General features: G+C 41.5%; 1 protein-coding gene across 1 annotated transcript; it reads right to left on the bottom strand.

Moving 5' to 3' along the window:
* Nucleotides 1–102: 102 nt before the first annotated feature.
* On the bottom strand, nt 103–27889 carry n4bp1 (nedd4 binding protein 1). Its single transcript, XM_034085040.1, has 12 exons — nt 27363–27889; nt 24007–24234; nt 23738–23881; nt 21576–22099; nt 19947–20307; nt 15654–15986; nt 14504–14742; nt 6087–6217; nt 3907–4003; nt 3321–3428; nt 3026–3131; nt 103–2213 (listed from the first exon to the last, which is right to left on the bottom strand). Exons 1-12 carry the CDS (start codon nt 27672–27674, stop codon nt 1872–1874), a joined length of 2925 nt encoding a protein of 974 aa, XP_033940931.1. The 5' UTR covers nt 27675–27889; the 3' UTR covers nt 103–1871.

Genomic DNA, 27889 nt, shown 5'->3' with positions numbered 1-27889 from the left:
TGATCATCACAGTTATGTCGCCTCTTACAATACAACACATTAAAGACAAATGATTTCAAACACTGATGAACAGATGAAAATGAAAATAAACAGGAAAAGGTATGTGGGACTGCTTTTTTTATTTTGTTTTTCACATACATAAAACCATAGGTGCACCGTAGCAAAAAAAACCTTGTATTTACAAAAAATAAATCAATATACACAAAATTATAATACAACAAAAGAGAAAATCCTTCAGTAATCCTTACAACAAGATAGCAAGTACGAACAAAACTTAGATTTTGACACCTTGTGAAGTTTTTGTGCAGATACTTTTTTTTCTTACAAGGAGAAAGTCTGTGTATTTGACAAAACTGATGCATATCAAATATGCATGCTGCGGCCAATATTCTCTCATCGTACAAAAACTGATTCAAGGATGAAACCTTGTTTTACACCGTTAAGGACTTTCAGCGTATTCAATTAAGCTATTTAACACTAATTACAAAAGTAAATCTGTCTTTGGAGATTTTCTTCAGCTAAGCAAACTCATGGTGTGTGATGTCCAATTAAAGTTGGTCATTTAACTGAATTAACATAGGATGATCTAAACTGTTGTAGTGTAATGCACTGACATGTATTTCCTAAAGTCTGAGGCGGAGGACTCCGTAAGCATCTTGGAACAAAATACAGATGTAGAACAGTGACCGAATCCTCCTGAGAACTGTTAACAGTCTCAAACTTGAACAAGTAATGCTTAGAACATATTTAACAAAAGTTCAACTGCCCGGCTCCATCACAGTTTATCAGAGCAGCAAATTCAGTTTCAGCCCCGGAGGTCTCTTATAAACAGCAGGTTTGCAAATCAACACCAAGAACATGGAGATGGTGGTTATGTCATATTTTCTTTGGATTATTGAGCCAATTTCTGTCCAACATTGAGGTTCTAAAGTAAAGAATAATAAATTAGAACAATCACAAAGCACTACATTTCTGACCTGAAAAGAACGATTCTTTATACACCATTTCATCTTCAGTTGTTTTGACATTTTAGGAAGAATTTTTTGAGTATTAAAGCATGGTCTAGATTTAGATCTGACATGATCGTTATACAATCAAAAATATTGCCCTTAAAACATGCCTAAAAAAGGTGTTTTTTTTGTATATGGTTAGCGGCAAAAAAAGGTTGTGTCTACTATCCAAATATGACTTTTGGGGATTTATGTCGGACATCAACTGTCACTTACAGTTTATGATCTCATAGAGCTTCCTGAAAGTGCACTGCAAAGGAAATGGTGGAAAAACCATCGAAACGGCTGAAACGGCTCCCTGACAGATTTTAATACCCTGGTAATAGTGAGTTCACTGTTAAAGAAAATAACAAGTCAATAACTAATATGTTAAAAATATAAACACATGCAAACCTGTCCCAAATTGTATAATAAAATGCTCAGGGCTGGTATATTTAGAAAGGTGTTAAGAGTCTGGTGGTAAACAGGGTTCTGGAGAGGAAACCCATCGTGTGCTGAGCTGTTGGTCCAAAGTGGTTTTTTCCTGCTGATGTTCCCAAACTTTAGGGAACCTCAGGACTGTTGTCAAGGATCTGCAATGAATTATTACCATCGGAACAATATAGACTTTACTGCTTGATATTTTTGTATTGGTTCTGTAGACACCAGTGATTGTTACTTTAATCAATTTGAGAGCGAAGAAGTGGGAGAGAAAAATATTCAAAAAATATCTGTTTTGCCGATAGCAGCTAGTTTGATGATCAGTCTTTATGTAAAACGTTATTAAATACAACTTTTCTGTGCACTCCAAGCTGGGATAATTGGTAAAATAAATAATTTTTTTATGTCGTATATTCTTGCACATGTTCAGTGTGTGTCGTTTTATCCCAGCAGCAGCCCCGACAGGGCGTTCAGGTCTCTCATGTACGGGTTGTCGCTGAGTATGCGGTCGATGCGTTGCTTCTGGTCGGGGAAGATGTCGTAAAGCTTTGTCTTCAGCACCGACGTCTCCCCTGGCGACCGCTGGGGAGGCGGGGAAGGCAAGGGCGACGGGGAACGGCGGGGCGGGAGCCACTCGGGTGGGCCGGAGTGGGGCCAGTGCGTCTGGTGGGGCGTCAGAGAGGAAGGGGTAGCGGCGTGGAGGCAGGGGTCCGAGAAGCCGAGTGGAGGGCCTGGACGTAGAGCGGCAGCTGCTGCTGGGACGACGGCCGGAAGCATGGGGGTCTCATAGGGGGAGGAGTGGGCGGGGCCCTCCTGACAGGAAGAGAGAAAATGAGAGGGGGAGAGTGTGAAAGGTGCAACAGCCCATTCAATGCAACACAAGCCCAAATAAAGATACCGATTTAAAAATAATTGTATGGATCCAAAAAGGATTGTTTTGCTTCAAAAAAGTAGTCCATTCCTTGTGTGCCAACGGCTGGAGCTGTGGTGACAGCAACGCAACCTCAACATGATGGCAGCACCGAGCGAGGTTCTCTGTAACTGTCCAGGTGTGTTCACATTGATTTTCCATAAAAGCAGTCTTTAAACACTTCCAGAGCCGTGTTCCCTTAAGTGTTTACTTCCTGCCTGTCTTCTTCTTCTGCTGCTGCTGCTGCTGCTGATTTATCTGTACTCCAGCTTTCTGTGTTTCTACCTCGTTCCTTTCCTTGCACTGTTTTCATGTTTTTGTTCTCTTTTATTTTTTTACTGGGGACAGTTTAGTCAGAATGAATCCCAAGTTTGTTGCTCTCCACAAATATATAAAAAAAATAACATTCAACAAGTATTCCATGGGGTTGTCTTATTTACGAAGACAAATGTGTTGCGTTTTGACATGACTGCACATAGTCCCTTGATCAGAGCGTTATTAGTAACGCTCTGCTATTGAAAGAGAGCAGACTGCTGAACGTCTTAATTGACCAATCAGAATTGAGTATTCCCCTAAGCTTAGCAAGTATAGTCTTTATTTAATATAACTGCAAGTGTTTCAATGACACTACAACCACGTATTTTTTAAGGTTTTGGCTAACAATAGACACATCTGTGGATAAAACATACCTGTTGTCTTTACGCAGGAAGAAGTCTAGATGCGGTCCGTTTCTCCCCAGAGGGTCATCAGGGATCATGAAGTGGTCCTCCACAAAAGTAAACTGAAGCAACCTATCAGTGAAAGAAAAAATAATATCACTATTTGATAAAGTGAAGTATGATTTTTATCTGCCAGGCTTCAGGTGTAGGCGCTACAGAGTTAACATTCGTAATCCAGCTGGCAGTGTGGACTTTCCAGTGGCAAGTTGGGTAATGGAAACGTAATGACTGACTGAGCTGTGATACGTCATTAACAGTCACCTCTCTTGAATGATCTTGCGCCAGGTGTCCGAGGTGTCGACAAAGTCCCTCAGGTTGTCATTGGTTACGATGATCCCGTCTGTTTTTTCTGCTAGGTGGAGCAGGAACCTATCAAAGAGAGAGAAAGTGTGGATTAGACACTCGGGAGTTTCCCTGCGGTCAAAGGTCAGAAGCTGGTGAATTCACAGGGAAATACACACCTAAAGTGATGATCAAAATCTGGCTTTACCAGAATGACAACATTAAAAATATCTATTAAATCATAAAACACCACTTATTTTACATAAGATCTGTTGGCTCTGTCCTCTAGTAGTCAGCTTCATCATCCCCGTTTGAAAATACATTATGACTGTAGTTGTTGATGGGTGGGGTGAGAGTCAAGGAAACATAATGTTGGATTTTTGCGTAGGGGAGGAGGAGATAAGTTCATAATGGAACTGAAACGCCCAGAGATAAGCGAGCGGTTCGATCCCGGCTCTATAACAGCATGATTTACGTCTCTGCTATACACCTCCATCTCTTGTGTGTGTGTTGTTTTAGCCGTCTGGAGGACTCTCTCCTCAAAGGTTAAAGGCTGTGTGTGTACCTGTCGTCATGTGAGGATATCCTCTGGCCACACACCTCTCTGGAGGGAGTGAAGGAGAGCAGTCGCAGGTCTTCTAGCTGGTTTAGAAAGTGTTGCTCTGCAAAATAAATGTGTTAGATTTATACTACAAAATAATAGAAATGGAAAAGCAAGAAAACACAGAAATAGATCCTGCACGCTCAAACATGCAGGTATATACAGTGGGGCAAAAAAGTATTTAGTCAGCCACCAATTGTGCACGTTCTCCCATTTAAAAAGATGAGAGGCCTGTAATTTTCATCCTAGGTAAACCTCAACTATGAGAGACAAAATGAGAAAAAAAATCATCCAGAAAATCACATTGTCTGATTTTTAAAGAATTTACTTGCAAATTATGGTGGAAAATAAGTATTTGGTCAACAACAAAAGTTCATCTCAATACTTTGTTATATACCCTTTGTTGGCAATGACAGCGGTCAAACGTTTTCTGTACGTCTTCACAAGGTTTTCACACACTGTTGCTGGTATTTTGGCCCAATCCTCCATGCAGATCTCCTCTAGAGCAGTGATGTTTTGGGGCTGTTGCTGGGCAACACGGACTTTCAACTCCCTCCAAAGATTTTCTATGGGGTTGAGTTCTGGAGACTGGCTAGGCCACTCCAGGACCTTGAAATGCTTCTTACGAAGCATCTTACTCCTTTGTTGCCCGGGCGGTGTGTTTGGGATCATTGTCATGCTAAAAGACCCAGCCACGTTTCATCTTCAATGCCCTTGCTGATGGAAGGAGGTTGTCACTCAAAATCTCACGATACATGGCCCCATTCATTCTTTCCTTTACATGGATCAGTCGTCCTGGTCCCTTTGCAGAACAACAGCCCCAAAGCATGATGTTTCCACCCCCATGTTTCACAGTAGGTATGGTGTTCTTTGGATGCAACTCAGCATTCTTTCTCCTCCAAACACGTCTAGTTGAGTTTTTACCAAAAAGTTCTATTTTGGTTTCATCTGACCATATGACATTCTCCCAATCCTCTTCTGGATCATCTAAATGCTCTCTAGCAAACTTCAGACGGGCCTGGACATGTACTGGCTTAAGCAGGGGGACACGTCTGGCACTGCAGGATTTGAGTCCCTGGCGGCGTAGTGTGTTACTGATGGTAGCCTTTGTTAATTTGGGCCCAGCTCTCTGCAGGTCATTGGCTCGGTCCCCCCGTGTGGTTCTGGGATCTTTGCTCACCGTTCTTGTGATCATTTTGACCCCACGGGGTGAGATCTTGCGTGGAGCCCCAGATCGAGGGAGATTATCAGGGGTCTTGTATGTCTTCCATTTTCTAATAATTGCTCCCACAGTTGATTTCTTCACACCAAGCTGCTTACCTATTGGATATTCAGTCTTCCCATCCTGGTGCAGGTCTGCAATTGTGTTTCTGGTGTCCTTTGACAGCTCTTTGGTCTTGGCCATAGTGGAGTTTGGAGTGTGACTGTTTGAAGTTGTGGACAGGTGTCTTTTATACTGATAACGAGTTCAAACAGGTGCCATTAATACAGTTAACAAGTGGAGGACAGAGGAGGCTCTTAAAGAAGAAGTTACAGGTCTGTGAGAGCCAGAAATCTTGTTTGTTTGTAGGTGACCAAATACTTATTTTACAGAGGAATTGACCAATTAATTCATTAAAAATCCTACAATGTGATTTCCTGGATTATTTCCCCCCATTCTGTCTCTCATAGTTGAAGTGTACCTAGGATGAAAATTACAGGCCTCTCTTCTTTTTAAGTGGGAGAACTTGCACAATTGGTGGCTGACTAAATACTTTTTTGCCCCAATGTAGATTGTTTAAAAAAGCATTTGTAGATTATTTTGTACCAGGAGGCCTGATATGAAAGGGTATTAAAATTACATTATATTACTTTAACAATCATTTTGAAATGGTTATAGTGTTGACATCAGTTTTGATTTGATCCCCTGTACATGGTATTTAAAAATGTCTATAATCTTATTTTATTTCACTTAAACAACCGTAAAAGCTGAAAGTCAACACTTTTACATTCGGTTTCTTTATTCGACAGATGACAGTGTATAAATGAGGGAGAGAGAACGAGAAGGGGAATGTGATATTCAACCAAGGACCTCGAGGCCAGAATGGAACCAGGATCATTATTGTTACATAGCAACCACACAGCTGAGAGTCTGCCCTGTGTACCTGTTGTGAGTCGGTCCCTCTTCTGACGCCACTGGGGGACAAACACTGTGATCTCCCGGTGGCCCCGCCTCCAAAATGTCTCCACAGCCAGCGCTATCCCTCGACAGGAGAAGAACCGATGAAGGCCGTGACTGGAGAGGAGGAGGAAAAGAGAAGCGACACAGTGAGGAGGAGGAGGGACACATCAGGAATATGTTTGACAACCACTGAGCACTGTGACTGATAAGCAGCGTCTCCAAGAGTGCCGAGCCCCGCAGTGAAACCTACAATATGCTTAGGAGATGAATATAAAAAAAAGGAAGACACAACTAATGCAAATGACACTATCATGCAAGGTAAATGCAGGATTAAGTAAACTACATGCATGAAATGTAGATTAATATGAAACTAAATGTAAAATAAAATACTGCTTGATGTAATCATTTATAAATATGTGCGTTTAAAAAATAATCAATGAGGAGAAACAAGGCTGTATATTATATCTTAATTTTATTTTTGAAACACCGTATGTTTACGTTTCCTTTTTAAAAATGTATTACAAAAACATCTAAAAGAAAACTTAAGTATTAAAGGTGGGGTAGGTAAGTTTGACCGGCTCGAGATACACTTTTTGTTATATTCCATGGAATGCTCTTAACATCCCGATAGCAATGAATATCTTAAGTGCTTTGACAACAAATCCATTAAAAAAAAATGTCATCTATGGAAGCCGTAGTACTGTAAAAAGCACGATTGCCGCCCTGTCTGTCAGCCTTCCATCTCGTGCACGCACAAATGTATCTCGTGCCCTCATTGGGCGTGTCGTAATTGGGCGTGCATTGCGCGTTCAAGTGTGTTGGAGGAGGTGCTCTGTAAGGAAGTCTGAAGGAAGGGGCGGATTCTTTTCGGCTGTGTACTTTCAAATTTTAGTGCACTCGAGCCGGTTTCTGAAACTTACCTACCCCACCTTTAAGGAATCAAAGCCCAGAAAATTGTCACATTTATAATCAAAACAATTAAAAACATCATATATGTATAAAATAGAAATTCTGTGCTTCTGCAATTAGTAATATTCATAAAGTCTAAAGCCACAGACTACGTTTGCAACAGCAATCTCTGGCCTTGTATCACTAAAGAAATAAAATATTACAATACAATATTTCCAATGAGTTTCATCAAGTTAGGTATACAGATTTAACATTTGAAAGAGCGCATTCAATCAATCAATGTTTATTTATATAGCCCAATATCACAAATGTTACATTTGTCTCAGTGGTCTTCACAGTTTGTACAGAATATCAGTATGACAATACGACACCCTCTGTCCTTAGACCCTCACATCGTACAAGGAAAAACTTCTGGAGAAAATCCACAGTTTAAAGGGAAAAATGGGAGAAACCTCAGGGAGAGCAACAGGCATAGCTATCGGCTACGAGTTGAGTTGTTTCGGGAAACAATTGGATTTAAGTTTGTTTTTTGAGTACTGCATTAGCCCACATTGCGAAGCCCTATTTGGATCCGCCCATTCCTATATATACACTAAATCATCGCAAAATAAATCACAAGTCAACAATTTTCTAACCCATTTCCTCTGGCCTGTTTAAATAGCACCTCTGGGTAAGAAAAAAATCCACACATGGAAATGAACTACAGCGTTAGGCAACAGCAGTGAACCATGTCAAACAGGTTTCAATGGTCTCCCTGGCAACTGAAGTAATGATAAACTGGGCAGTTGTTTTGACAGTGCTCAATACAAAACTCACAGACAAACAAACTGCACATCACACACTCAGCTGACCCATATTGATGGTGTTGACGTGCACAGTCTGTGCGCGCACGTCAGACAGCTATAATACAACAAATGGGTCGGACAGAAAACCACAAAACAAATGAGAAACAGAGATGAGAAACTCCCCAAGAGCAGCCAGCAGGAAGCAGGAAGCTGCAGCGAGCCGCACGCTGCTGACGTCCTCGCAGGGGTTTTAACTCGGTTTAAACGTGTATATATATATATTATTGCCAATTTGCTGGTCTTCGGTGTGTGTGGTGAAGGAAATGCTGCATAGACTATGCCATAAAACATTTCCATTGATCGCAAAAACTAAAAGAATGAAATGGCTAATTCTGAAAATAAGCTATTTTCATATTGGGGAAATCTGCTTGTAAACAGGATCATTTTCAGGGGAAGAGTTTGAATCTGTTTCGGGAAATAAGCGTAGCAGAGTTTTTCAACCATTTAGCAGCAGAAAAATGTGTCAACTTTTCTGTAACGGAATACAACTCTAGACTGAATGCAGTCCAACAAGTCAGACTGGTGCTTTAAAGGTCCCGTGTCATGGCCATTTCTACTGATCATATTTCCATTGTTGAGGTCTACTGGAATAGATTTACATTGTGCAATTTTCCAAACTCACATTGGTTTCTCATACAGCATCTCTGTATAGTATGTGTATTCACTCTCTATCCTAAACGGCTTGTTGGAGCGCCTGCCCCCCCCTCCCTGTGAGTCCAGTGTGCTCTGATTGGTCGAGAAGTTGCGAGGAGCAGGTTTCCGGGTCGGCGATACAGAGAGACACAGCGAAACTCATCCTGAGCACACACAAACACTCACAGCCGAAGCAAAAACAATAAGTGTGGCTTGATATTGAGTTAGAAAAAGGTTTATAACGCTGTGAGAACGGGTCTGCTGAGAGCATTTCTCCACCATCCCAACCCGTCTATTACCAGCGTTCAGGGAGCTCTATGGAAGTCAATGGGGACTCCCTGTTAGTTAACCAATGGATCCTGGTGTGTGAGGTGCTCCGCGGATTGGTCCATTTGGGCCAATCCGGTCATTTGTTGTTGATTTGGATGTTCACAGGTCACAGAACCCAGGAAGAAAACTATGGAAAATGAGAAATCTCCAACGAGGCGTTCTGGGGCAGCACAGACAGGTATTTTCTGTGTTAGAGTTGTACTCGCTACAGGGTGTACTTTGAGGGTTTGTGACTCTGCAGACCGTTTACATGAAGAAAAAGCTTCATAACACACAAGGGGACGGGTAATAACCGGAAAAGCATGACATGGGCCCTTTAAGATTTGCCTGCAAAAATAATAAAAATGTCATTATAATCGCAATATGGACTAATACGGGCCACATGTGTGTGAAAAAATACACATAAATAATTGAATAAAGTATTATGGTGCTGCAGGGATATTCCAGCCTAAAAATGTTATTCTACAAACTTAATAAAAATCCGTGTTTGTACCGGTCGTCTTAAGAAATCACATCAATGATAATCCTCATTATTATTATTCGTTAATCTAATCTCTGCAATATTGTGAATCATATCGCAAGATTAGTAAAAAGGAATCAGTTATTTTTAAGGATCAAACTGTTGCCTTATGAATGGAGCTTCTCTTGACTCTTCTTCTTTATCATGTCAATCACTTTTTTCTCTGCTAGTAACTTCCCTGTGTAGCGGGCTACTATCGGGACCATCGATGTGGCCTCACGTGAGCTGTGGTGAAGCAGAGACGCACAGCAAGCACTCTGTTGCACATACATATTTTGCAGTTCTTCAGCAAAGTGACGCAAGTTTGGCCAAAAAAGAAAAATACCCCAAAAGTTTTATGCCGTAAAAACCTTTGCTGACGGTGATAGCAATAAAAAGCTAACCATGGTTCCACAATATGGAAATACCATATATGTCTGAATAGGATTTATGTTATAATAGGGACTGAGTATCTTTTTTAACATTATTAAGATAATCATTGAATAATAATCATTGTTTTACTTGTGCCAAACAGGGGTATTTTTTATTAAACCTAAATTTGTATCCTGGGCAGACACTGCCCAGAGAAGGGGATACATAGGGGATATTCACTCACAGATACACTTAAAATTTGAAGCCTATACCCTACCGATAATCAGATAAAAAGGTGTAATAACAGAGTAAGATCGGTGTAATATTTGGGTGCAACAGGGATTTAACATGGTGTATCAGGTGGTATATACTGTAGGGCTGTAACATGGAAGTAACATGGAAGTAACATGGCTGTAATGTGGATGTAGTATAGTGGTAAAATGGGTTCAATAAAGAATGTGTGTAAGATGGATGAATCAAATCAAATTTTTGGAAAAACAAACAAACATGAAATAGTATCATTTTAGCCTGGATACATCACAAAAATACATTTTCCAAAATATTTTCACCTGCTTGCCAGTGTATGACAGTTAAGTCTGCAGAATACGTTTTTTTTATATTTGCACATTTATTACAAATATTGCCGTACTATGACTTTAATATTCCACCACTCCATATTGAGGGCCTAGCTGTAACAGAATGGGAAAACTCATCTATTTAACACTCACTGTCCCTGTACAGTTAACTGATTACAAACGTGTTTTCTGTGACCTGGCATCACAAGCACAAGGTAGAGAGAACACACACACTGCTAGAGCAGTGTGAGAAAAAGTTTTTAGAGTGTACTTGTCCATGGACAAGTGAGTTTGGCAATTTACTTGTCCGAATACATTTTTCACTTGTCCAGAATGGACAAAAATTGGGGCCACTGGAATCTTCTTCTTCGTCATCGTATTTTACATTTTCCCACGGTTTTTACGACACCTCTAACGTAAGTGAGCGGTAAGATTTTACTGCATCACACATAGGGTTGGGAATCGTTTGGATTTTAACGATTCCGGTTCTGCTTTTCGATTCCGGTTATTTTCGGTTCTTTGAGAGGGTAAACATAAGTCAAACTGGGAGAAAAATATATTTATGAAAACATTAAGTCAATTCTGTATTCCTATTTACAAATCACTTCATACTGTTGAATTTCTTACAGTTATTGAATACAATTATATAAAAATAATCTCTGCATTGTTTAGTTAGTTCCAAGTGGTGCAGTTTGAGAATGTACAATTGGCCCAGTCTCCTCTGATGTTACACTGCAACCTGCCTGTGAGACAGAGTCCAACTACACATGTCCAACACATAGGACATAACCTAATAATAATAATAATACATTATATTTATAGCCTATAGGCCTAGCGCTTTTCTACAACTCAAAGACGCTTGCACGCTTACACATGCTGCAGCTGCCCAGCTGCTCACTGTTTGTAAAAGTAAATAAATAGTATTTTCATTTCAATAATGTAGCTACTTTCTATACCCTGCTTCATAAACAATACTGACATCCCTGTGCTCCTCCGAGTCTGGGGGTCCGGGGATGTGAGGATAGCGCGAGGACACAGACAGGGAGGCTGCTTCACTTCACTTCATAAAGGAAATGGCGGTCAATGTTAACAACACAGGAGCTAAAACGCTGAAAGAGAGAGAGACGCTGAGCTGCACCGTGCAGCGATCAGCTGATACGGAGCATAGAGAGAGAGAGCTGCAGTCCGCGGGGCTCGGCCTCGCCTCCTGTCCTCACAACTCTTATTATTCCCGGTACCGGACAATTGTTATTTGTTCCTACTCGGAACAGAGTTTTGCTTCCCAACCCGGCCACTGTGCTACACTTCCCGCCCCGCCCCCGTCTAACTGTACACAGAAAGCGGCGAGATGCATTTCCTTAGGAATCGACAAGCAGAACCAAAACTAACATTTCTAAACGAACAATGGCGGACACGTACAATTTGCGAATGAGTTCTGCCTTTTGTAAACTGAATGTATCAATAAAACGTCACTTGTCAATTGACAGATCTACTTGTCCGATATTGTAAATAACACGTCCCGTCCCGTGACACACACACACACACACACACACACACACACACACACACACACACACACACACACACACACACACACACACACACACACACACACACACACACACACACACACACACACACACACACACACACACACACACACACACACACACACACACACCTTGCGGTCAGAGCCGCAATGCAAATTTAAGGGAAGTTCCCCCCGACTGTTGAAAGAGAAAGTGATAAAGGACACCGCAGCAGGAAGAGATTATGCAAGGGGTGAAATCACCTTGGAAACCGGGACATAACCCGATGAGGGAGAACCTACATGGCCTTATTAGCACTTTAAACCCACACCCTTTAAACATAATCTGAAGCAGTTGTGGCCAAAAAACAACAAAACAGGATTTCAAAGCTCTTTAAAGATTGTTTTGTAGGCATCTGTCCTAAATCCCCTCATTGATGTGGGTATTGTCCACAGTAGATCACCATTACATGTATGATCTGTATGTGTAATGTGTATTTGTAAAGCGCTTTGAGAGTCTTTGATAAAGCGCTATAATAAATATAAGGATTATTATTATTATTAATAGGACATATCTGTTGCTCTTAATTAGCATTGTCTATTAAAAAAACAATGATGAAATCCTTACGATCATCTGTATGACAAATGTCGAGTCAGAGGCGCTTCTCTGTTAAGGCATACTTCTGGAAATATATGAGGAAGAGTGGGAGTTACAGAGAACGTGAAAGTTAGTGGTTGTAAAAGCGAGAGGTCAAAACAAGGTCATCTCGGAAGAGGAATGTGGGGACACAAACGGGTTGCTCTTTATCCTTCCTTTGTTGCATAATTTCTGGATATGACCGAAACTACACATTTCTAGAAAGGGTGTTTCTTCCCAAAAACGCCCGTGTACTACACGCCCACTTCTCAAATTGAGTGTTACAGCTGCTTTCCATGAGTAAAACCTTACGGTGTGTGTGGGCTAGGTTTTGGTGCGCCTACACTGTAAGGGATGCGACCCACGCACAGTAACATGTGCTTCATTCAGATTGAGTGTGTGACAGAGTGTGTGATGATGGCGGTGCTGCTGGGAAGGGAGATGGCTTTGTGTGTAAAAAGGAAAAACGTGGTGCATGTACAACAGGTGCGGTATTTGAATCGTCATCACAGGAGATACACTCATACCAGTAAGAAATGCTGATTCAAGACGTGAGATCGGTTTTTCACTGATACACTCTGATGGTATTTTGTCTCTATGATGTTCAGGAACTGTTGGGTGATTCACATAAAAAACATCTCTTAAAAAACCAAATTGTCCCAGTACTGAGTAGTTATAGCTTTGTAATAAAGTGCTGGTAAACTCTAGGCTACACCTATCTTTATTACACCTATGTCTCAAAAACAATGCACTACAACTAGTACAAAAAAACTAAACAAAAACGATGTACGCATTCTAGGGTTGTATTCAACTAATGAAAATCAAGTCAACTAAAATTCTACCGACACAAAGGAAATAACACTGCACATTAGCTGCACTCTACCTGGTTATCTAAAGCAATTACAACACATCTATCTGCATATACAATTAGTTTATACCTGTTTTTGGAATATACTTTGATGGTTAAAACAGACTCAAAGCTGACAAGAGCTTTCCTGGTATATATATTTATATGATTTTATAAAATAACGCACACTGACATTGAAGCAGTCCTATGGGGACGCACCTGAATTGATACTTCACACAGTTTTTGTTGGATCAAACTTATTGAATATTAGCCACTTCTGGTGTGTTAGCATTCAAAGCCTGTCAAGAAGTGATGTGCAGGTCAGCGTTTGTTAATACCCACACCCAATGGAGCCAATCAGCACCACGCAATCTGCCAAAAAAATCCATCAACTACCTGAGCCAAAGTGGGACTGCAACCCTTCAAATCAACCAACGGAAAATAAGGTGTCCTTAAAACACTCTGATCTTCTTCAAAATATTTGCAAAATTGAATACAAAAGTAGCCGCTGTATCTTCCGAGCTGATCTGATAGTGTGTGCACTGCAGACACTCAACCAAGAAAAATTCCCAGACCAAAAAGACAATGCTGTCGGACTGACAACCTGTCGAGAAGTGTGGTGGGTTCCAAGATGAGAAAAACTTTAGCAGAACAAACTCAAGAACATAAAGCACTCCTTCGAGTCTCAATCTGCCACAGGAAAGGGTCTCCTTGGTGTCCATGAAACACAATGAAATATATATCTCTTCAAATTTAATAAGAATAGATGTGTGGATAGCAATGGTGAACCGTCAGGGCCTTCAAGGTATTCAGAGAATACCCTGGAAAACTCAGATAAAAAAAGAAAATATCGAATTAATTATATAAATACAAGTTAAATAAAACAAATAAATGAGTATTGTATCTGTGTTGTTGATCTGTAATCTTAGAGTGTTGAGTTGATTTGTTTGTCCTTCTCGGTCCATGCACTACACGTTTGAGTGGTTTTGTGTTAGAAAAAAAATTCAACCAATCAGATATGTTTCTGGGTCTCTGGGAAGAATATCCTCCAACCAAGGTATTCTATATCCTTGACCCTTGGCCCTTACACTGAATAAGAGCGTACGTTTGGATTGATCATTTCTACAGAAGGTCCAGTTGTGATAGTCACGGTTCTCAACTGGTTGATAGTCAAGTCTATTATAATAAAAGCTTCTCTTATTTCTATATGTGTGTGCAGACTCACGCCATGGCCACATTGCTACCGTCGATGATGATGTGTCGCAACTCCTGACACCCCGGCTCGTTCGGCAGCTTCAGAGTGTACGGGGTCCTCAGCGACTGATTGAAGCGAGAAAGGCCCGTCACCGGGGGGGCAGGGGGGTCGTTGGCAGGTGGGGTCCTGGTCCCGAACTCGTGATACCCCGTGTGGCCGATCGTCTGATAGGCTGAGGAGGATGACGGGCGGGGAATGGGCTGAGCTGACTGAGGGGAAAGAACCAAACAAGACTTGTAATGTAACAGAAGGACAAGAGGGTGATTTGAATATCATGTAAATAGGGAAAGAGCTATGATATGGTAAAGACAAAATAAATGTTATACTTGACGTAAAATGACACGGTCAAACACGAAGATTTTTTCTGTACTCTTTACGCGTGTTCATTTAAGTCTGAAGTTTAGTAACACAAATGAAGAACTATCCAACAGAAGATTTTACAGGTGTTATGAAAACCATGTGATTTATTTTTCCTCTACTGGATCAGCTGTACGTACGAATACATTTATATATTGTTTAAACTTGTTTTGCTTACTCAGTTTCATCCAGAGGTAACACTGGTTTCCTTAAAAACACAACAGAAAATATTCACCAATAGGAATGGAAGCTGAAACTGACTAAATGTGAAGTGATTCGAGTACTTCTTTGTCAAAATCCATGACTTTCCCAGGATAACCCAATTCAATTAACTTGAATAAAAAACCTGTTAAAAATGAATACAGTGCAACAGGAGCTTTTGAAACTTACAACCTTAACAATTCTCCTAAAGTGAAAAAACAAACCATACACTTACTAATATTGTGCGTTTGATCTCACAAAAAGTAAACTGCCCGACACTATAAGTCTACTAATTGGTTTAAAAGTCCATTTGCAGTGTATGTGTGCTGGAGGTCTCATGTTTTTACTTCATACTTTTTAATATTGGACCCTGATTGGCTTCGAAAAAAGCTTTGATATCACTAATACTTTTTTGGTTAAGGTCTGGTTGAGATAAATAAAAAATAAAAACCTGAAACTTTCCCCCATTAGACGCTCTGCATATATAATTTGGCAAAGTGAGGGTGTAAAATCCAATAGAAGTAACAATATTAAAACCCATTGACAGTGAGGTAATACCTACACTGGGGGTGGAGGCCAGAGATGAGGTGGTGGCAGCGAGCCACTGCGGCGTGCTGCGCAGCGCCGTCACCGTCTCCACCTTCACCGCTCCTCCCAAAGTCTGTGTCCCCCCCCTCGACAGGTAGTCCCTCTGTGAGGCAGCGCCCCCTCCCCGCGCCAAGTAGTCTGGTCTGGATCCTGACTGGGTGTCCAGGTGAGGCACAGTCATCATCCGGGACGTCCTGCTCTCTGCCGTATTGGTATTGGCGACGATGACGTCGTCATCGTCGATGGTGATGACGTCGTAGTTTCTCGCTCCTCCCTGAGCACTAGAGCTCCTCTTGATAGTGACGGCCTAAAAGGAAATGTTTTTTTTTCATTTTTGAATGGGAGAAAAACAGCATGCATTGGCAACATTTAAAAATCACTCATAAAGCAAGTTTTGGAACAAATTGGTCGGTATTTTTCCTTATGATCGTCGCAACTCGCAACATTAAATATATCCATGTGGAGTGCAGTGCATGACCTGTGGCCCATCTAAGCTAATTTACAGATGGCCCTGAGCCCAATAGAGATTGCCCTGAGAAATGCGCACGGACGAAATGACGCACGAAGGGTTTGGGGGGCCTCCCCCTAGAACATTTAGATTTTTGCAGGTCTTAGGGTGCGTTCACACCTGCCTTGTATCGTCCGGTTGAATCGAACCCTGGTGCGTTTAGCCGCTTGGTGCGGTTCATTTGGGTCGGTGTGAACGCAGTCAGAGACCTCTTAAGTGAACTAAACAAGCGGACTCTGGTCCGCTAAAATAGGTGGCCTCGGAGCGCTTGCTTGCGAACTCTGGAGCGGTTCATTGCTGGTGTGAACGCAGTCCGCACCAAAACATAGGAAGCGCAGTATTTACGTGTCACAAGAACGCGGATATCTTGAAAAATCTTTAGCGAAAGAGTCTTTCAAGACATCCACGGTTGTTTAGTTAAAGAGTGAAGCAGAATTAAGTGTTGAACAGTGTCATGTAAAGTAAACATTCTCCGTCAGCTACATACAAGTAAGAACACCTGTCGTCGGTGAAACACCCCTCCTCTGCAGAACGTCTCTCATGGATAAGCAGGAAAAGAACACCGACAGGCTGATCAGGAGCCCGACGTGAAGCGGAGGGATCTAGATCGGCATGAAGGTGTTCTTTTCCCCATAATGACCGCGCTGCTGCACATTATTCCGCTTATTATATGGCCACATTCTCAACAAAGTAACGACATGACTCCCAATATTAATTGAAATGCTTTTGTGGATTTAGAAAATTATTTTATTGATTTAAAAAAATAGTTGTATTTAAATTGACATGCATCCGCTAAGACAAATAGTCCGTTGTTACTGTTTGAACTAACGTAGCAATGGCAGGAACTGCTTCGATAGCGTTTTTGAAGAGCTTTTTGATTACAGATTTGAAAAAAATCGTTGTTTGCTTTAAAAGTAGCACAATTCATGATGTCAAACCTTGGGAAGTATCTAGATATCCCTGCCCTAATGCCAAAGTAACTGGCAACTGAATATGTGTCGCCGTCTGACCTATGTCTGGACCGCTGCGTAAAAAGGAGGGTTTCTGCCCGTTACTTCTCCGCTGTTTTCTTGTCGCTCTTGTCTTGTCAGTTAGTTTCAGCCAAACTGTATACAGTTAAATCGAACGGACTTCTTTGTGCAGATGTGAGCGTCTTTAACAACAGTCAATAAATCCTTGACAGCGGTCTGTCTGTTCTGGATTAAAAATGTGTCACGTGTTTAGAATTGACCAATCAGAATCGAGTATTCAACAAAGCCATGTAATAATTTTTTTAAGGGACGTTGTCTGATTATTAGGGCTGTCAGTCGATTAAAATATTTAATTGCGATTAATCGCATGATTGTCCATAGTTAATCACGATTAATCGCAAATTAATCGCACATTTTTGATCTGTTCTAAATTAACCTTAGAGGAACATTACAAATATTCGCCTCAATTCAACCTGGAACCTCTCTCATAAAATAATACAATACAAATGGTGTGTGTGTGTGTGTGTATGTGTGTGTGTGTGATGGATCGTTGGAGCTATGTGCAACTCAAGGCATATGCTCGAACGGGAGCTGCCTGGACGCTGCAATCATGTTGCACTATCCGTGCTGAGTGTGCTGACTGTTCCTACAATGTCCCACTGTCTGGCTTCCTGCATCAAGTCAAGTGCTCGGCGCAGTTGTGTGGATAGAGCGCTCCTCTGTTTTCATTTAAACAGCTCCTTATATCCGTTAGCGCAGCTAGCTAGCACCAGATGCTAACAACAACAATGCACGTAAGGTCTCTCGCTCGCTCGGGACACACATACACACACCCTCCCGGTCCTCCCGATGGCCAGTCGGTGCCTGCCGGTGAACGTGGAAGTGTGGTCTGCCACAAGCGGGCAGCAGGAGCGGGGCTGTCAGCATCAGCTTGTAGATGGTATTTTAAACTCGATGCGCTCTGAAACTACGGGGCGGCCGAGAAAAAAAAATACACATGCGTTAATCGCGTTAAAATAATTAGTGACGTTAATTTTTTTTTGCTTGACAGCCCTACTGATTATATAATCATATGTCTGTTGATCTCCAAGCTAACAGCAGCATGAGAATAACCTGCCGAAAGTGCCGATGCTCCATGGCGGAGGCTCCGCTAGAAATTGCCGGGATTTGCGTTTGTACCCCCTTAATGTCTGACCAATGGTTGAACAGCATTTCCGAGCACATGACTTGTGTTTAAAGTTTATAGTCCGTCTGAGTTTTCCCGTGTGAACGCAAACCGAACCTTCTGAAAAATGAAACAATGTAACAAACTGTCGTCTGGTGCGCACCAGAGAGCGGACTATTAGGTGTGAATGCACCCTTAGATGCTGTCTGGTGCATTCTCTAGACTGAATTATAAAATGAACCACCACAATATTATATTGTTCACTTGTTTGTTTGTTCTTGTTTGTGTTTGCTCACTTGCATGCCCTGCATAGCTATAAGAAATACTTAAGTTGTTGATCAAAACACTTTCCATCTGATGAAGGCAAATGCCTTCCCAGATGTAAAAAAGTAGAACACATTACATTCAGTTATAACTGCCAAAACAAAACAGACACTTATTGTTCAGGTGTCTTTTAATAAGCAGGTAGTCCTATCATTAGCTAGAACTAGCTGGATCTGATCGATATGGACATAAACGCGAGTGAAGTCTAATCTGACGGGAGAGAGAGATCAGCTGCTGCTGACGAGTCGATACGCAGCTCTGCATGATCACATGCAGCGGTGAGCGGAACAAAACACACACTTCAGGTTAGAATATCACACGTAGCTATTTTAATTACCTCTCAAATAGATATGTTTAGTTTTACTGTCGGGTCACTCATTACTGGATCCGCAAGCTGCATGATACTGGCATAATAGATTGCCTGATCGGGCAACCAGCAGGTGAGGCTTCATTGCCCGAGCTAAATACTAGATGGCCCCGGGCCATCGGGCAGTCCTTATGTCGAGCCCTGCGGAGTGGGTAAGGGTTAGTGCAGCCTAACCCTTAGGGCAGTGAGGAGTATTTGTGTAGGCTTAATCAGAAGTTGGCCTCTCCCTCGACTACTTACATGCTTTGTTCAGAAGGATCTCCATATATTGACAACACATTAATAACAGTTTAAGCGTAAATGCAATCCCCAGAAGTAAAAAACTCTATAAACAAAGCTTATTTCAGACATCTTACAAATGTGCATGTTAAAGATGCAGTCCTCAGAATGTGGCTTTAAAATGCATTTAGATGTGTCATGTGAGTTCATATAAGCCCCCACATCTTTTGTTGCAGACTGAAAACCAACCCGTTTCCATTAGAATCAAAAACAAACAAAGGAAGATGCTCACTCTCAATGTTCATGGAAGTTAGAAAGGTTTGGCTTACTCAAACCGATGCAGTAGAACTTACATTTCTTTGGCTTACTGAAACCTACGTACTTAAAGGAGTCTGGCTTTCTGGAGTTTGTATCTTCATGGTCTAATGCACGTATTGCTTTGGGTAGAATTGTTAGCTAAACATAATGTAAAAATATGAGATGAAAATGTGATGGTGCATTTCTTGGTGAGATGAAGGGAATACTTGGTGATGTATTCCATGTTGTATTAGGTGAAATGTAGCATGCACCAAAGCGACTGTAATGCTCTGTGATTTCAAGCTAGAAACATTGTAAAAAAAGGCGATTTGGGCTTTCATCTCACTGTCTAAGGGGTTACAAAGTCAAAGTCAAAACGAAAAGTGAAACCATTTTTAAGGTTGAAGGGCTGTCACCTGCTGAGTGCTGGACTCGCTGCCGCTGCACTGCCTCCGGTGCCCCAGCCCATTGCTGCTGCCTCTGTGCTGCTTGGGCCTGATGTTCTCCTTCGACCTGCCGGGGTCCACCAGCACTCGGCTCAGCTCCCGGTCCTTCTCTCTGAACCAAGAGGCCACAGAGGACGATGATGATGATGAGGAGGAGGGGGTGTCAGGAGAGCGCACAGAGTTCAATTGCCTTTCTTTTTCCCCTCCTCTTGACCCCTCTTCATAACGTTTGGTTTCCTCCACGATTTTCTCCAGAACGAGGAAGGTGTCTTCTATTTGACCCGTCTCCTTGACGACACGCTCCACTACTTCCTGCTGGTATCCCATGGTTCTGAAGGAAAATTAGTTTTAACATGGTTTCATTCGGCAGTAACAGAGGTTATTGCAGAATTAGATTAGGCTCACATTTAATTCCAAGCTGGGATAAAACTATTCCCACATGCCCCTTTTTGCATTTTCAGTCCGTCTGTCAGCAGGACGATGGGAAATCTAAAAGGTGTTTTTTTTTTAATGAAACTTGTGGAAGGGTGTAGCAAGGCCCAATAAATAAATCATTGTGAAGGAAACACTGTTACCGGAGTAAATGCACACATTGTTTTTTACGTTTGTAACTTCGCAAGATTGAGTGTTGAAATACAAAGATTGTTTTTTGGACCAGTTTTAGCCTCTACAAGAGAGAGGGGAGATGGAAGGAATGACATGCATACAGGGTCCGTAGGCCATTTTAGTTCCTGCGTCCGCAACAGCAGGGACTAAGCTAACGCCAGGTAAACAGTGAGCGATGTGCCAATCGAATAATAAAAAGAAAAGTGTTCCCAACTGTGAAAATTCACAGGTAAAACAAAAAAAACATATCTTTGCTCGCAGCAATCCGAAGTCGGAAGAACTACTTGCCAACTCGTGAAATGGAGCTTTCCAAGCAGCTCTTAAATGCAGCATTGGCCTTGGTGGAGGCCTTCACGGTCCAATTACATTTCAGCTGGTGGCTTTTATTGTTCTAGCCATCAATGCTTTCTGTGAAGAAATACCTTCCTAAGTGGTTTTGTTTTTGTTTTGTTTGTCTACCCTCCCTCCCAAATGTAAAGCGTCTTTGGGTTCAAGAAAAGCGCTATAGACATATAATTTATTATTATTATTAAGTCAGTTCCACAGTTCTTATTTTATGCAGAACTGTTCCATAGATTTTTTTTTCAACCAATTCTAAAATGAGCAGTTCGTTAATGAGAAATTGTATTTCAAAGTTAGTCTTGGTAGTACAGAATTCACACAACAAGGATACACAAAGAAAACTACAGAGTCATCAACAGAGGAAGAGGCGCGCAAGATTGAAAGCAACACATTCTGATGAAACCTCAAATTAGCTTCAGGTGATGATTGCAGTAAAACGATTGGGTATTTGAGCCTTATCCGTTTCATGGAAATCAAACGAGGTATTTCTTTGCAGTCTTTCTACATATATTTGAGACTATAATAAGGATTGTTTTTATACTGACTATCGTAAACACCTTCTGTAACACACAAGAAAGATCTAAAGCCTTTAGCCCGATACAAAAAAAGTAATCAATCAAGATGTATATAGGAACTCATGTTGACCTTTACCTGAAGAAATTGACCAGGCAGCGGAGGTTGGTTTCCGGGCTCACTGCCTCCCCTTCGTCTGAGATTCCTTCACTGGAGTCCAACATGCTCACACCCACTACAGTGTTTGCTTTCCCTGCAGAGGAGGAGGTGGAGGAAGAGGAGTGGCATGATGAAGCAGAGGGGGTTTTGGACCTACAGCTGCTGCTGCTGCCCCCTCTGCCTTCTCTGTCCCTCTGTCTCTCCCTCTCCCTCTCTCTCTCCGGCGACTCCTCCCTCCGCTCCAGAGAGTATTGTCTCTTTGTGTCCCGATTCTCACTCTCCGACGAGCGCCGCTTGTGTGAGGACCGGTTCCCGTTGAGCAGGACAGCCTCGGGACCCGCACCTCCTCCTGCTGCTGCTGCTTTACCTCCAAACGCTGCTGCGGACCCTTTCTCCTCGAAGCTGGTGCCCAGGATGCGGTTGGAGAGTTCCGTCACGGGGGTGCTGCTCTGCGAGCGGTCCTGCTCCGCCTCCACCATGTTGGGGTGAAGCGTCTGGTTGAGCTGAGCCTGGGAGAGGAAAACGCAAAATCTTAGTTAAGAAAAGTACAGTTATAGTTCCCCTCCAACACTCGCCACTAGGGATGTCCCGATCACCTTTTTTTGCTCCCGATCCGATTCCGATCATTTGATTTGACAATCTGCCGATACCGATTTTTTCCCGATCTGATCTTATGCAATGCATTAAGAGAAAAAAAAAGGTAACAGATAACGGCTGGTCATCCAATGCGATGAATTCAGCTATCTAGTTATATGTTTGGCCTTTTCCCTGTTCTGGGGCAGTTTCTCTTTCCTTTTAAAAGTCTCTGAAAGTGTTGGTTGTTTCAGTGCCGTTACCCGAGTGGCCGCTGTGTACTCGCCGTGTTGTTGTTGGTGTTTGTTTCTCAGGTAGCGTATTAGATTGGTCGTGTTGAACGTAGCTCTGTTCTTTCCACCACGCGGAACCTCCGCCTTGCAAACATTGCATCTGGCTGTTACACTGCCTTCGCTTTCAATTTTATAATACTTCCAAACTCCTGACATTTTCTCTGTCCCGACTCCCGAGTCACCAGCTGAACGTAGCCTCTCGTTAGCTTACTGCTACTATTAGACACTGCGCCCACCCTGTTGCCAGATTTGAGAGAAATAAGCAACCAGGTCTATGAAAACAAGCCCAAAGAAAGCAACACATACATGATGTTGTGTAATTTGAAACCAAAACTAAGTCCTCAGGATGACTTTAAGACGTGAACATGGTCATCTTTGTTTTGTAACATTAAATAATAAAAAAAAAATTATAAAAAAAAAAAAATCCCGATCCCCGATTTTTTGAAAATCACGTGATCGGCTCCGATCCCCGATCACGTGATCGGATCGGGACATCTCTACTCGCCACAGTCATGATTCATATCCTATTTCCCTGTGGGTTCCACATGGTTCCGCCGTACCGATAAAGAGCTTGTGTTGGTACATCTTCTCTTTCACTTATTGACAGAATTATCTGACTAATGTTCTTTTCTTCACTGCCGTTGAATAAGATATGCTGACATAGAATATCTGCTAAATGCATAAGAGTAAACCAAAGAAGCTTGTCAAACGTTGTACAATCTACAACGGGAGGGTTAGAATTATTTAAAATGTAAGTTAGTTAAGTGTAATCTATTGTCAAACTACATCATGAGATACATTTCTCCTGACTTGTACAAGTTGATAGAACAATATAATATTATCTGTCAAACACACATCTCAAGCTTTGACTTGAGCATGAAGACTTTGACAATATCACCATCCGTGTTATTATAGACTCCATAAAGTAAGTGGCTTTAAATAATTGCTCTTACGTCTTATTTATTTTGCTAATTTTAAAATCTTACTCTTAAGGGACAATTTCCTGCTCAGTGATCAGATTCTCAGCAGGCAGACGGCAGGGAAAAACACATTTAGAGACGCATACTTTCACATCTATTGTGGAATTAAGAGTTTATTCTAAAAATTAGAGTTTGTTGTTGGAACAGTGGAAAGGCTTACCTAAAAATGGTGAGTTCATTTTTGTTTCTGTCGAGTTTGAATGAAGTGGGTTTTACAGTTTGCTGTTTGTAATAAATCATTCAAATAGAAATGTATATATACTAACCAGGGCAGATGTGTGTTGTGGAGGTGGGCTGTGAGCCGTCCCAGGAGCTCTTCTTTCAGGGCACTGGGCAGCAGAAGAAGCTCCATAGTGTACTTGTCATCTCTTTCCTCGACGAAGGACTTGAACGCTCGTTTCACTGCCGGCTCTCTGTCACTCGGTAGACTTCGCTTTTCCTGGAAAACACCACAGACACACAGATTTTTTAAAAGAGACTGTAACAATTACTAGAGTTACGGACTAGAGTTCTAGACTTGCATTGTAGCATTTGTGTATGCCCACAGATGACAAGTGCCCTCACCAGGAATAGTGCTACAAACTGCTGAACCCGGCTCTGCGCCATGACTACGGGTTCCGCCCGGCCCAACAGACGCAGGCGGCCCGGCTCGGGCACCACCACTTCAGCACTGGTGTCCCGGATGAGCCTGTCGAGGAAGAGGCCTCGGGCCCCGGCAAAAATACAGTGCATGTCCACCGGGTACCTCTCTTCTTTTTGTAGTTCTGGGTCACAGAGTCCTCGAACATATTCCTGCCAAAACAAGTAGAAAAAAACCATTGATAAGATTGTATTATTTGTATTATGACCGTACACCTTTTTTTGGAGAAAAAAAATTCCCATTTGCTTTTTAAAAAGGATTTGGTAGAAACTACAAGGTAAACTGGGATCTCAAGAGTCATAAAATGCAACGATTTTTAGTGACAACTGTTTCTAAATATCTAGGATTTCTGCAAAAGTCCAAATAAAGCACATAAAAATTAAATATAAACATAAATCTTTACTGAGCTAAATGTCTAAATGTCCTTCTTCGTTCATGAGTCTACAGTCTACTGCGTCACTGTAGAGAAGCAGCACTGACACTGCTGAAACTAAAACACTTGTCAGTGATTCAGGGAATCTCCTGGCTCTGGGAAAGGTCCGGATGAATCAGCTGCAGGTGGGCGCTGTAACTTCCTTATGGATAGTGTACTGTTGTCAGAGTTCTTAAGCGTTAAGTGTAAAAGCTGATACTGAGAATGTAAATGACTCAACAATGATACAGCGGTGGCAGAAAGAGAACCAGCATACAATATGGTGGGTGAGGCTTCCAGCATCAAACAATAGATAAGATGAGATGGGACTTCCAGTAGGTATGGCGCTTTTGCCAAATTAGCTGAGATATTGTAGCTGCAGGCACTTAAACTTGAAAATACAATTACAAATAAAAACATGGCATCAAGTTTAAATTGTTAGAAGGAAACTCTGCTTTGTGTTGGATGTTGTGATGTTTAATAACACAATATCTTTGAGTTAGGGTTGCACTGGAGCTTGGTCCCCATGCAGAGGACCGGGTTAGAACCCGGCCTGGGACCATTTGGGCACTGTTTGCCCCAAACCATTTTCACCATTTATTACGATTTATATTAAAAGGAGTGACTGCACTTTAGCTTAGGTTATGCTTAAAACCATCAAACCAAAGTAATTGTACAGAACCCTCCCTCTGTGTAGTCAAAGCCTAATTACACTAAAAAGGAAACAATGACATAATAAGTGCAAACTATTTGACTGTAAGCTATGATTCAAATTATAAACTAAATACAGAAAGTTACAAATTGTTTGGCACCCTCTGGAAGTCAAGGAGACAGCAAGTCATTGCTGTTAAAATCTATTTAAAATGGCAGCAGATTGCTGAAAGAGAAAATAATAAATGGTGATATTTCCAATCACGTGCAGGATTTTTTTTGTGGTTAAAATTAGATGCAAACTGGTGAAACCACATTGCAAGAAAGCTTATTATGGGAAAAATAACTATTTCCCAACTAGAGGAGCACCAACATACCTTGGTACTCTTAGGCAGGAAGCCATTTATGACTCGGGTGTCATTCTTACAATAAATTGACTATTTCCAAATCACATTCTCAGTTGAATGTCAGAGCTTGGAACAGCTAGGTACAGTGGGGAGCAACTTATGCACTAAAATAATAGTCACGACTCACGACACAAGATGAAGTAGGGCTGCTCGATTATGGCAACAATCATAATCTCGATTATTTGGGTCAATAATTGATATCACGATTATTAAAAACGATTATTCATTTACTTTGAAAACATACATTTATTGAAAAAAAATTGAACAGTATGTTTTTAACAGTTAGCCCTTTAAGTATAATTCAACTGTAAATAAAAAAAAAAGAACAAAAAAGTATAATAAAAGAAAAAAAAAAAATCGTTTTATTTCGATTACGTTGTTTTCGTAACCATTGCAAGCCAACATCGTAATTGCGATTAAAATACGATTAATTGAGCAGCCCTAAAATGAAGTGGGACTGATGCTCTTAGCATAAATAAATGCTACCAATGCTAACAGCTTTTTTGCATGTGTAAGTGTAGTGTTTAATATCTGAATGCAACTGAGACCAGGACACCTTTAAAATTGATTATTGTTCACCACATTTTTAGATGTTTTAAATCCAAGCCCTTTTAATTGTAATGTTATCGTGAAATAAACAAATGCAAATAAATAATTTTCATGAGGATTTGATTGTTTCTTTAGAAAAATCAAATGAAGTGTTTAATGCACCAATGAGAACATTATGGAATAGGGGTATACATGACTACATCATAGATGGCTATTGCAATCCCAGGTTCATACTAAGGTGTCATCTGCGATTCCACAGTAAATAGGCAATAGCTTAACTTCCCAGGAAATACCCAGGAGTCAATCTCCAATGAGGTGTTGAAATATTGATTTAGAAATAATGGTTGCCTAACTGACATGATCTTAATAAACTGCCCTTGATATCTGCATCCTCAATCTAAGAGGAATTATACTATAACTGTGAAATAAATGTATTTTTGTAATATCTGTGAACATAGGCCTACCCCCAACAACATGGTGACATACATTTCCGAAAATGCTGAAATGAAATTCTGAAGGACAAAGACAAAACATACATTATGTTTGTTTCCCAGAGAGAGAACAAAACTCAACTATTTGCATGTGTCACTGTCTAACTTTTGTCAGTTTATTGTTGCTTGACATTTCTATTGTGGCAAACACTACGCAGTAAATATCAATAAACATATTTTGGAAACTGAACTGGTATATGTGACCTTGTTCTTGACATCATCAGGGGGCTTATTTCGCAAGGCGACAACACAATGACGAAATCAAATGTCATGATATTCTTGACTGGACACCACAATATCAATAATGTGGTAACTGTAACATAATGGTAAATATGACTACCTATGAGTACCTTTCATAGAATATGTATCTACATTTAGGAGTGGGTGAGATTATGTTAGTGAGGAAGTGGTTGCTAAGGAGGAAGACACTTATTTGATATTTCTTAGTGGCAACAACTTATACAAAGTTAACTTTTAGCAGCAGGCTTCATGGAAACCAAACAAAACAGAAGCATATTTAGGCCACATCTAATGACTGTTAATATGACATCCATTCCCAGTTCTGACTTTATACAAGTACCATTTGCTGATGTGTGACGAACAGCAGAGACAGGTGCCAATCCCCGGAAACCGAGAGAGACACCTGCGCATCAGCGACAACCGAGCCTGGTTGATATTCGGTATTTTCTTTGATAAACACAACTCGTTTCCACATTGGTCTCTTAACTTATCTATAAAAAAGGAAGCGAAACAGTCTAACAGGACCTCACCTTTGCCTTCGACACGTCGTCTGTGTTTCCTATGAGCTGCAGCCATATCTGCCGTGATGTTTGGCTACCGAGCGGCAGTCTCGTGTGGTCCAAAAGACCGATAATGGTGAACGTTACTTTAAAAACCTGCTCAACTCGAGGCTTGGCAGCTTTCAGCTCATTTTCTTTCTCCTCCAGCACCGTAAACTCGTCCACGGTGGGGGTCTCGAGCTGCTGCCTCGCGGCGGCCGCAGTGAGCCTGCTGCTCGGCTGCTCCTGGCACATTAGCTCGGTGACTCGCCTCATCCCGAGGAGGGGCCGCGTTGTTGACATTCCGAATCTCAGTCTGCCCGTCGCTCCCGACAACGACGTCTTAATATACAAACCTCTCGGTGGTGTAAGGAGCCTTTGGCGTTTTCATTGTCTCTTTTGGTGTTTACTCCAGAGCAACAAGGCGACGTTAACAGTGTCTAACGACATGAACACAGAGGTAGAGCTAGCTTGATAACTCGGAAGCCCCGAGTGACGTATCCGGAAAGTCCCAGTGA

The sequence above is a fragment of the Pseudochaenichthys georgianus genome, chromosome 6 (genome assembly GCF_902827115.2).
Source record: "Pseudochaenichthys georgianus chromosome 6, fPseGeo1.2, whole genome shotgun sequence".
NCBI classification, from domain to species: Eukaryota; Metazoa; Chordata; class Actinopteri; order Perciformes; family Channichthyidae; genus Pseudochaenichthys; species Pseudochaenichthys georgianus.
The sequence above is the reverse complement of the archived record's forward strand: the minus strand, read 5'-3'. Positions and strand labels throughout refer to the sequence as shown.

What these genes read in the sequence shown, in the direction of transcription:
- n4bp1 (XM_034085040.1), bottom strand. Translation starts at nt 27,674, where the DNA reads ATGTCAACAACGCGGCCCCTCCTCGGGATGAGGCGAGTCACCGAGCTA. An exon ending in AGTTTGTAGCACTATTCCTG is followed by an intron (nt 23,882 to 24,006) that starts GTGAGGGCACTT and finishes GGTGTTTTCCAG; the next exon opens with GAAAAGCGAAGTCTACCGAG. An exon ending in ATATCCTCACATGACGACAG is followed by an intron (nt 3,429 to 3,906) that starts GTACACACACAG and finishes TCTCTTTGATAG; the next exon opens with GTTCCTGCTCCACCTAGCAG.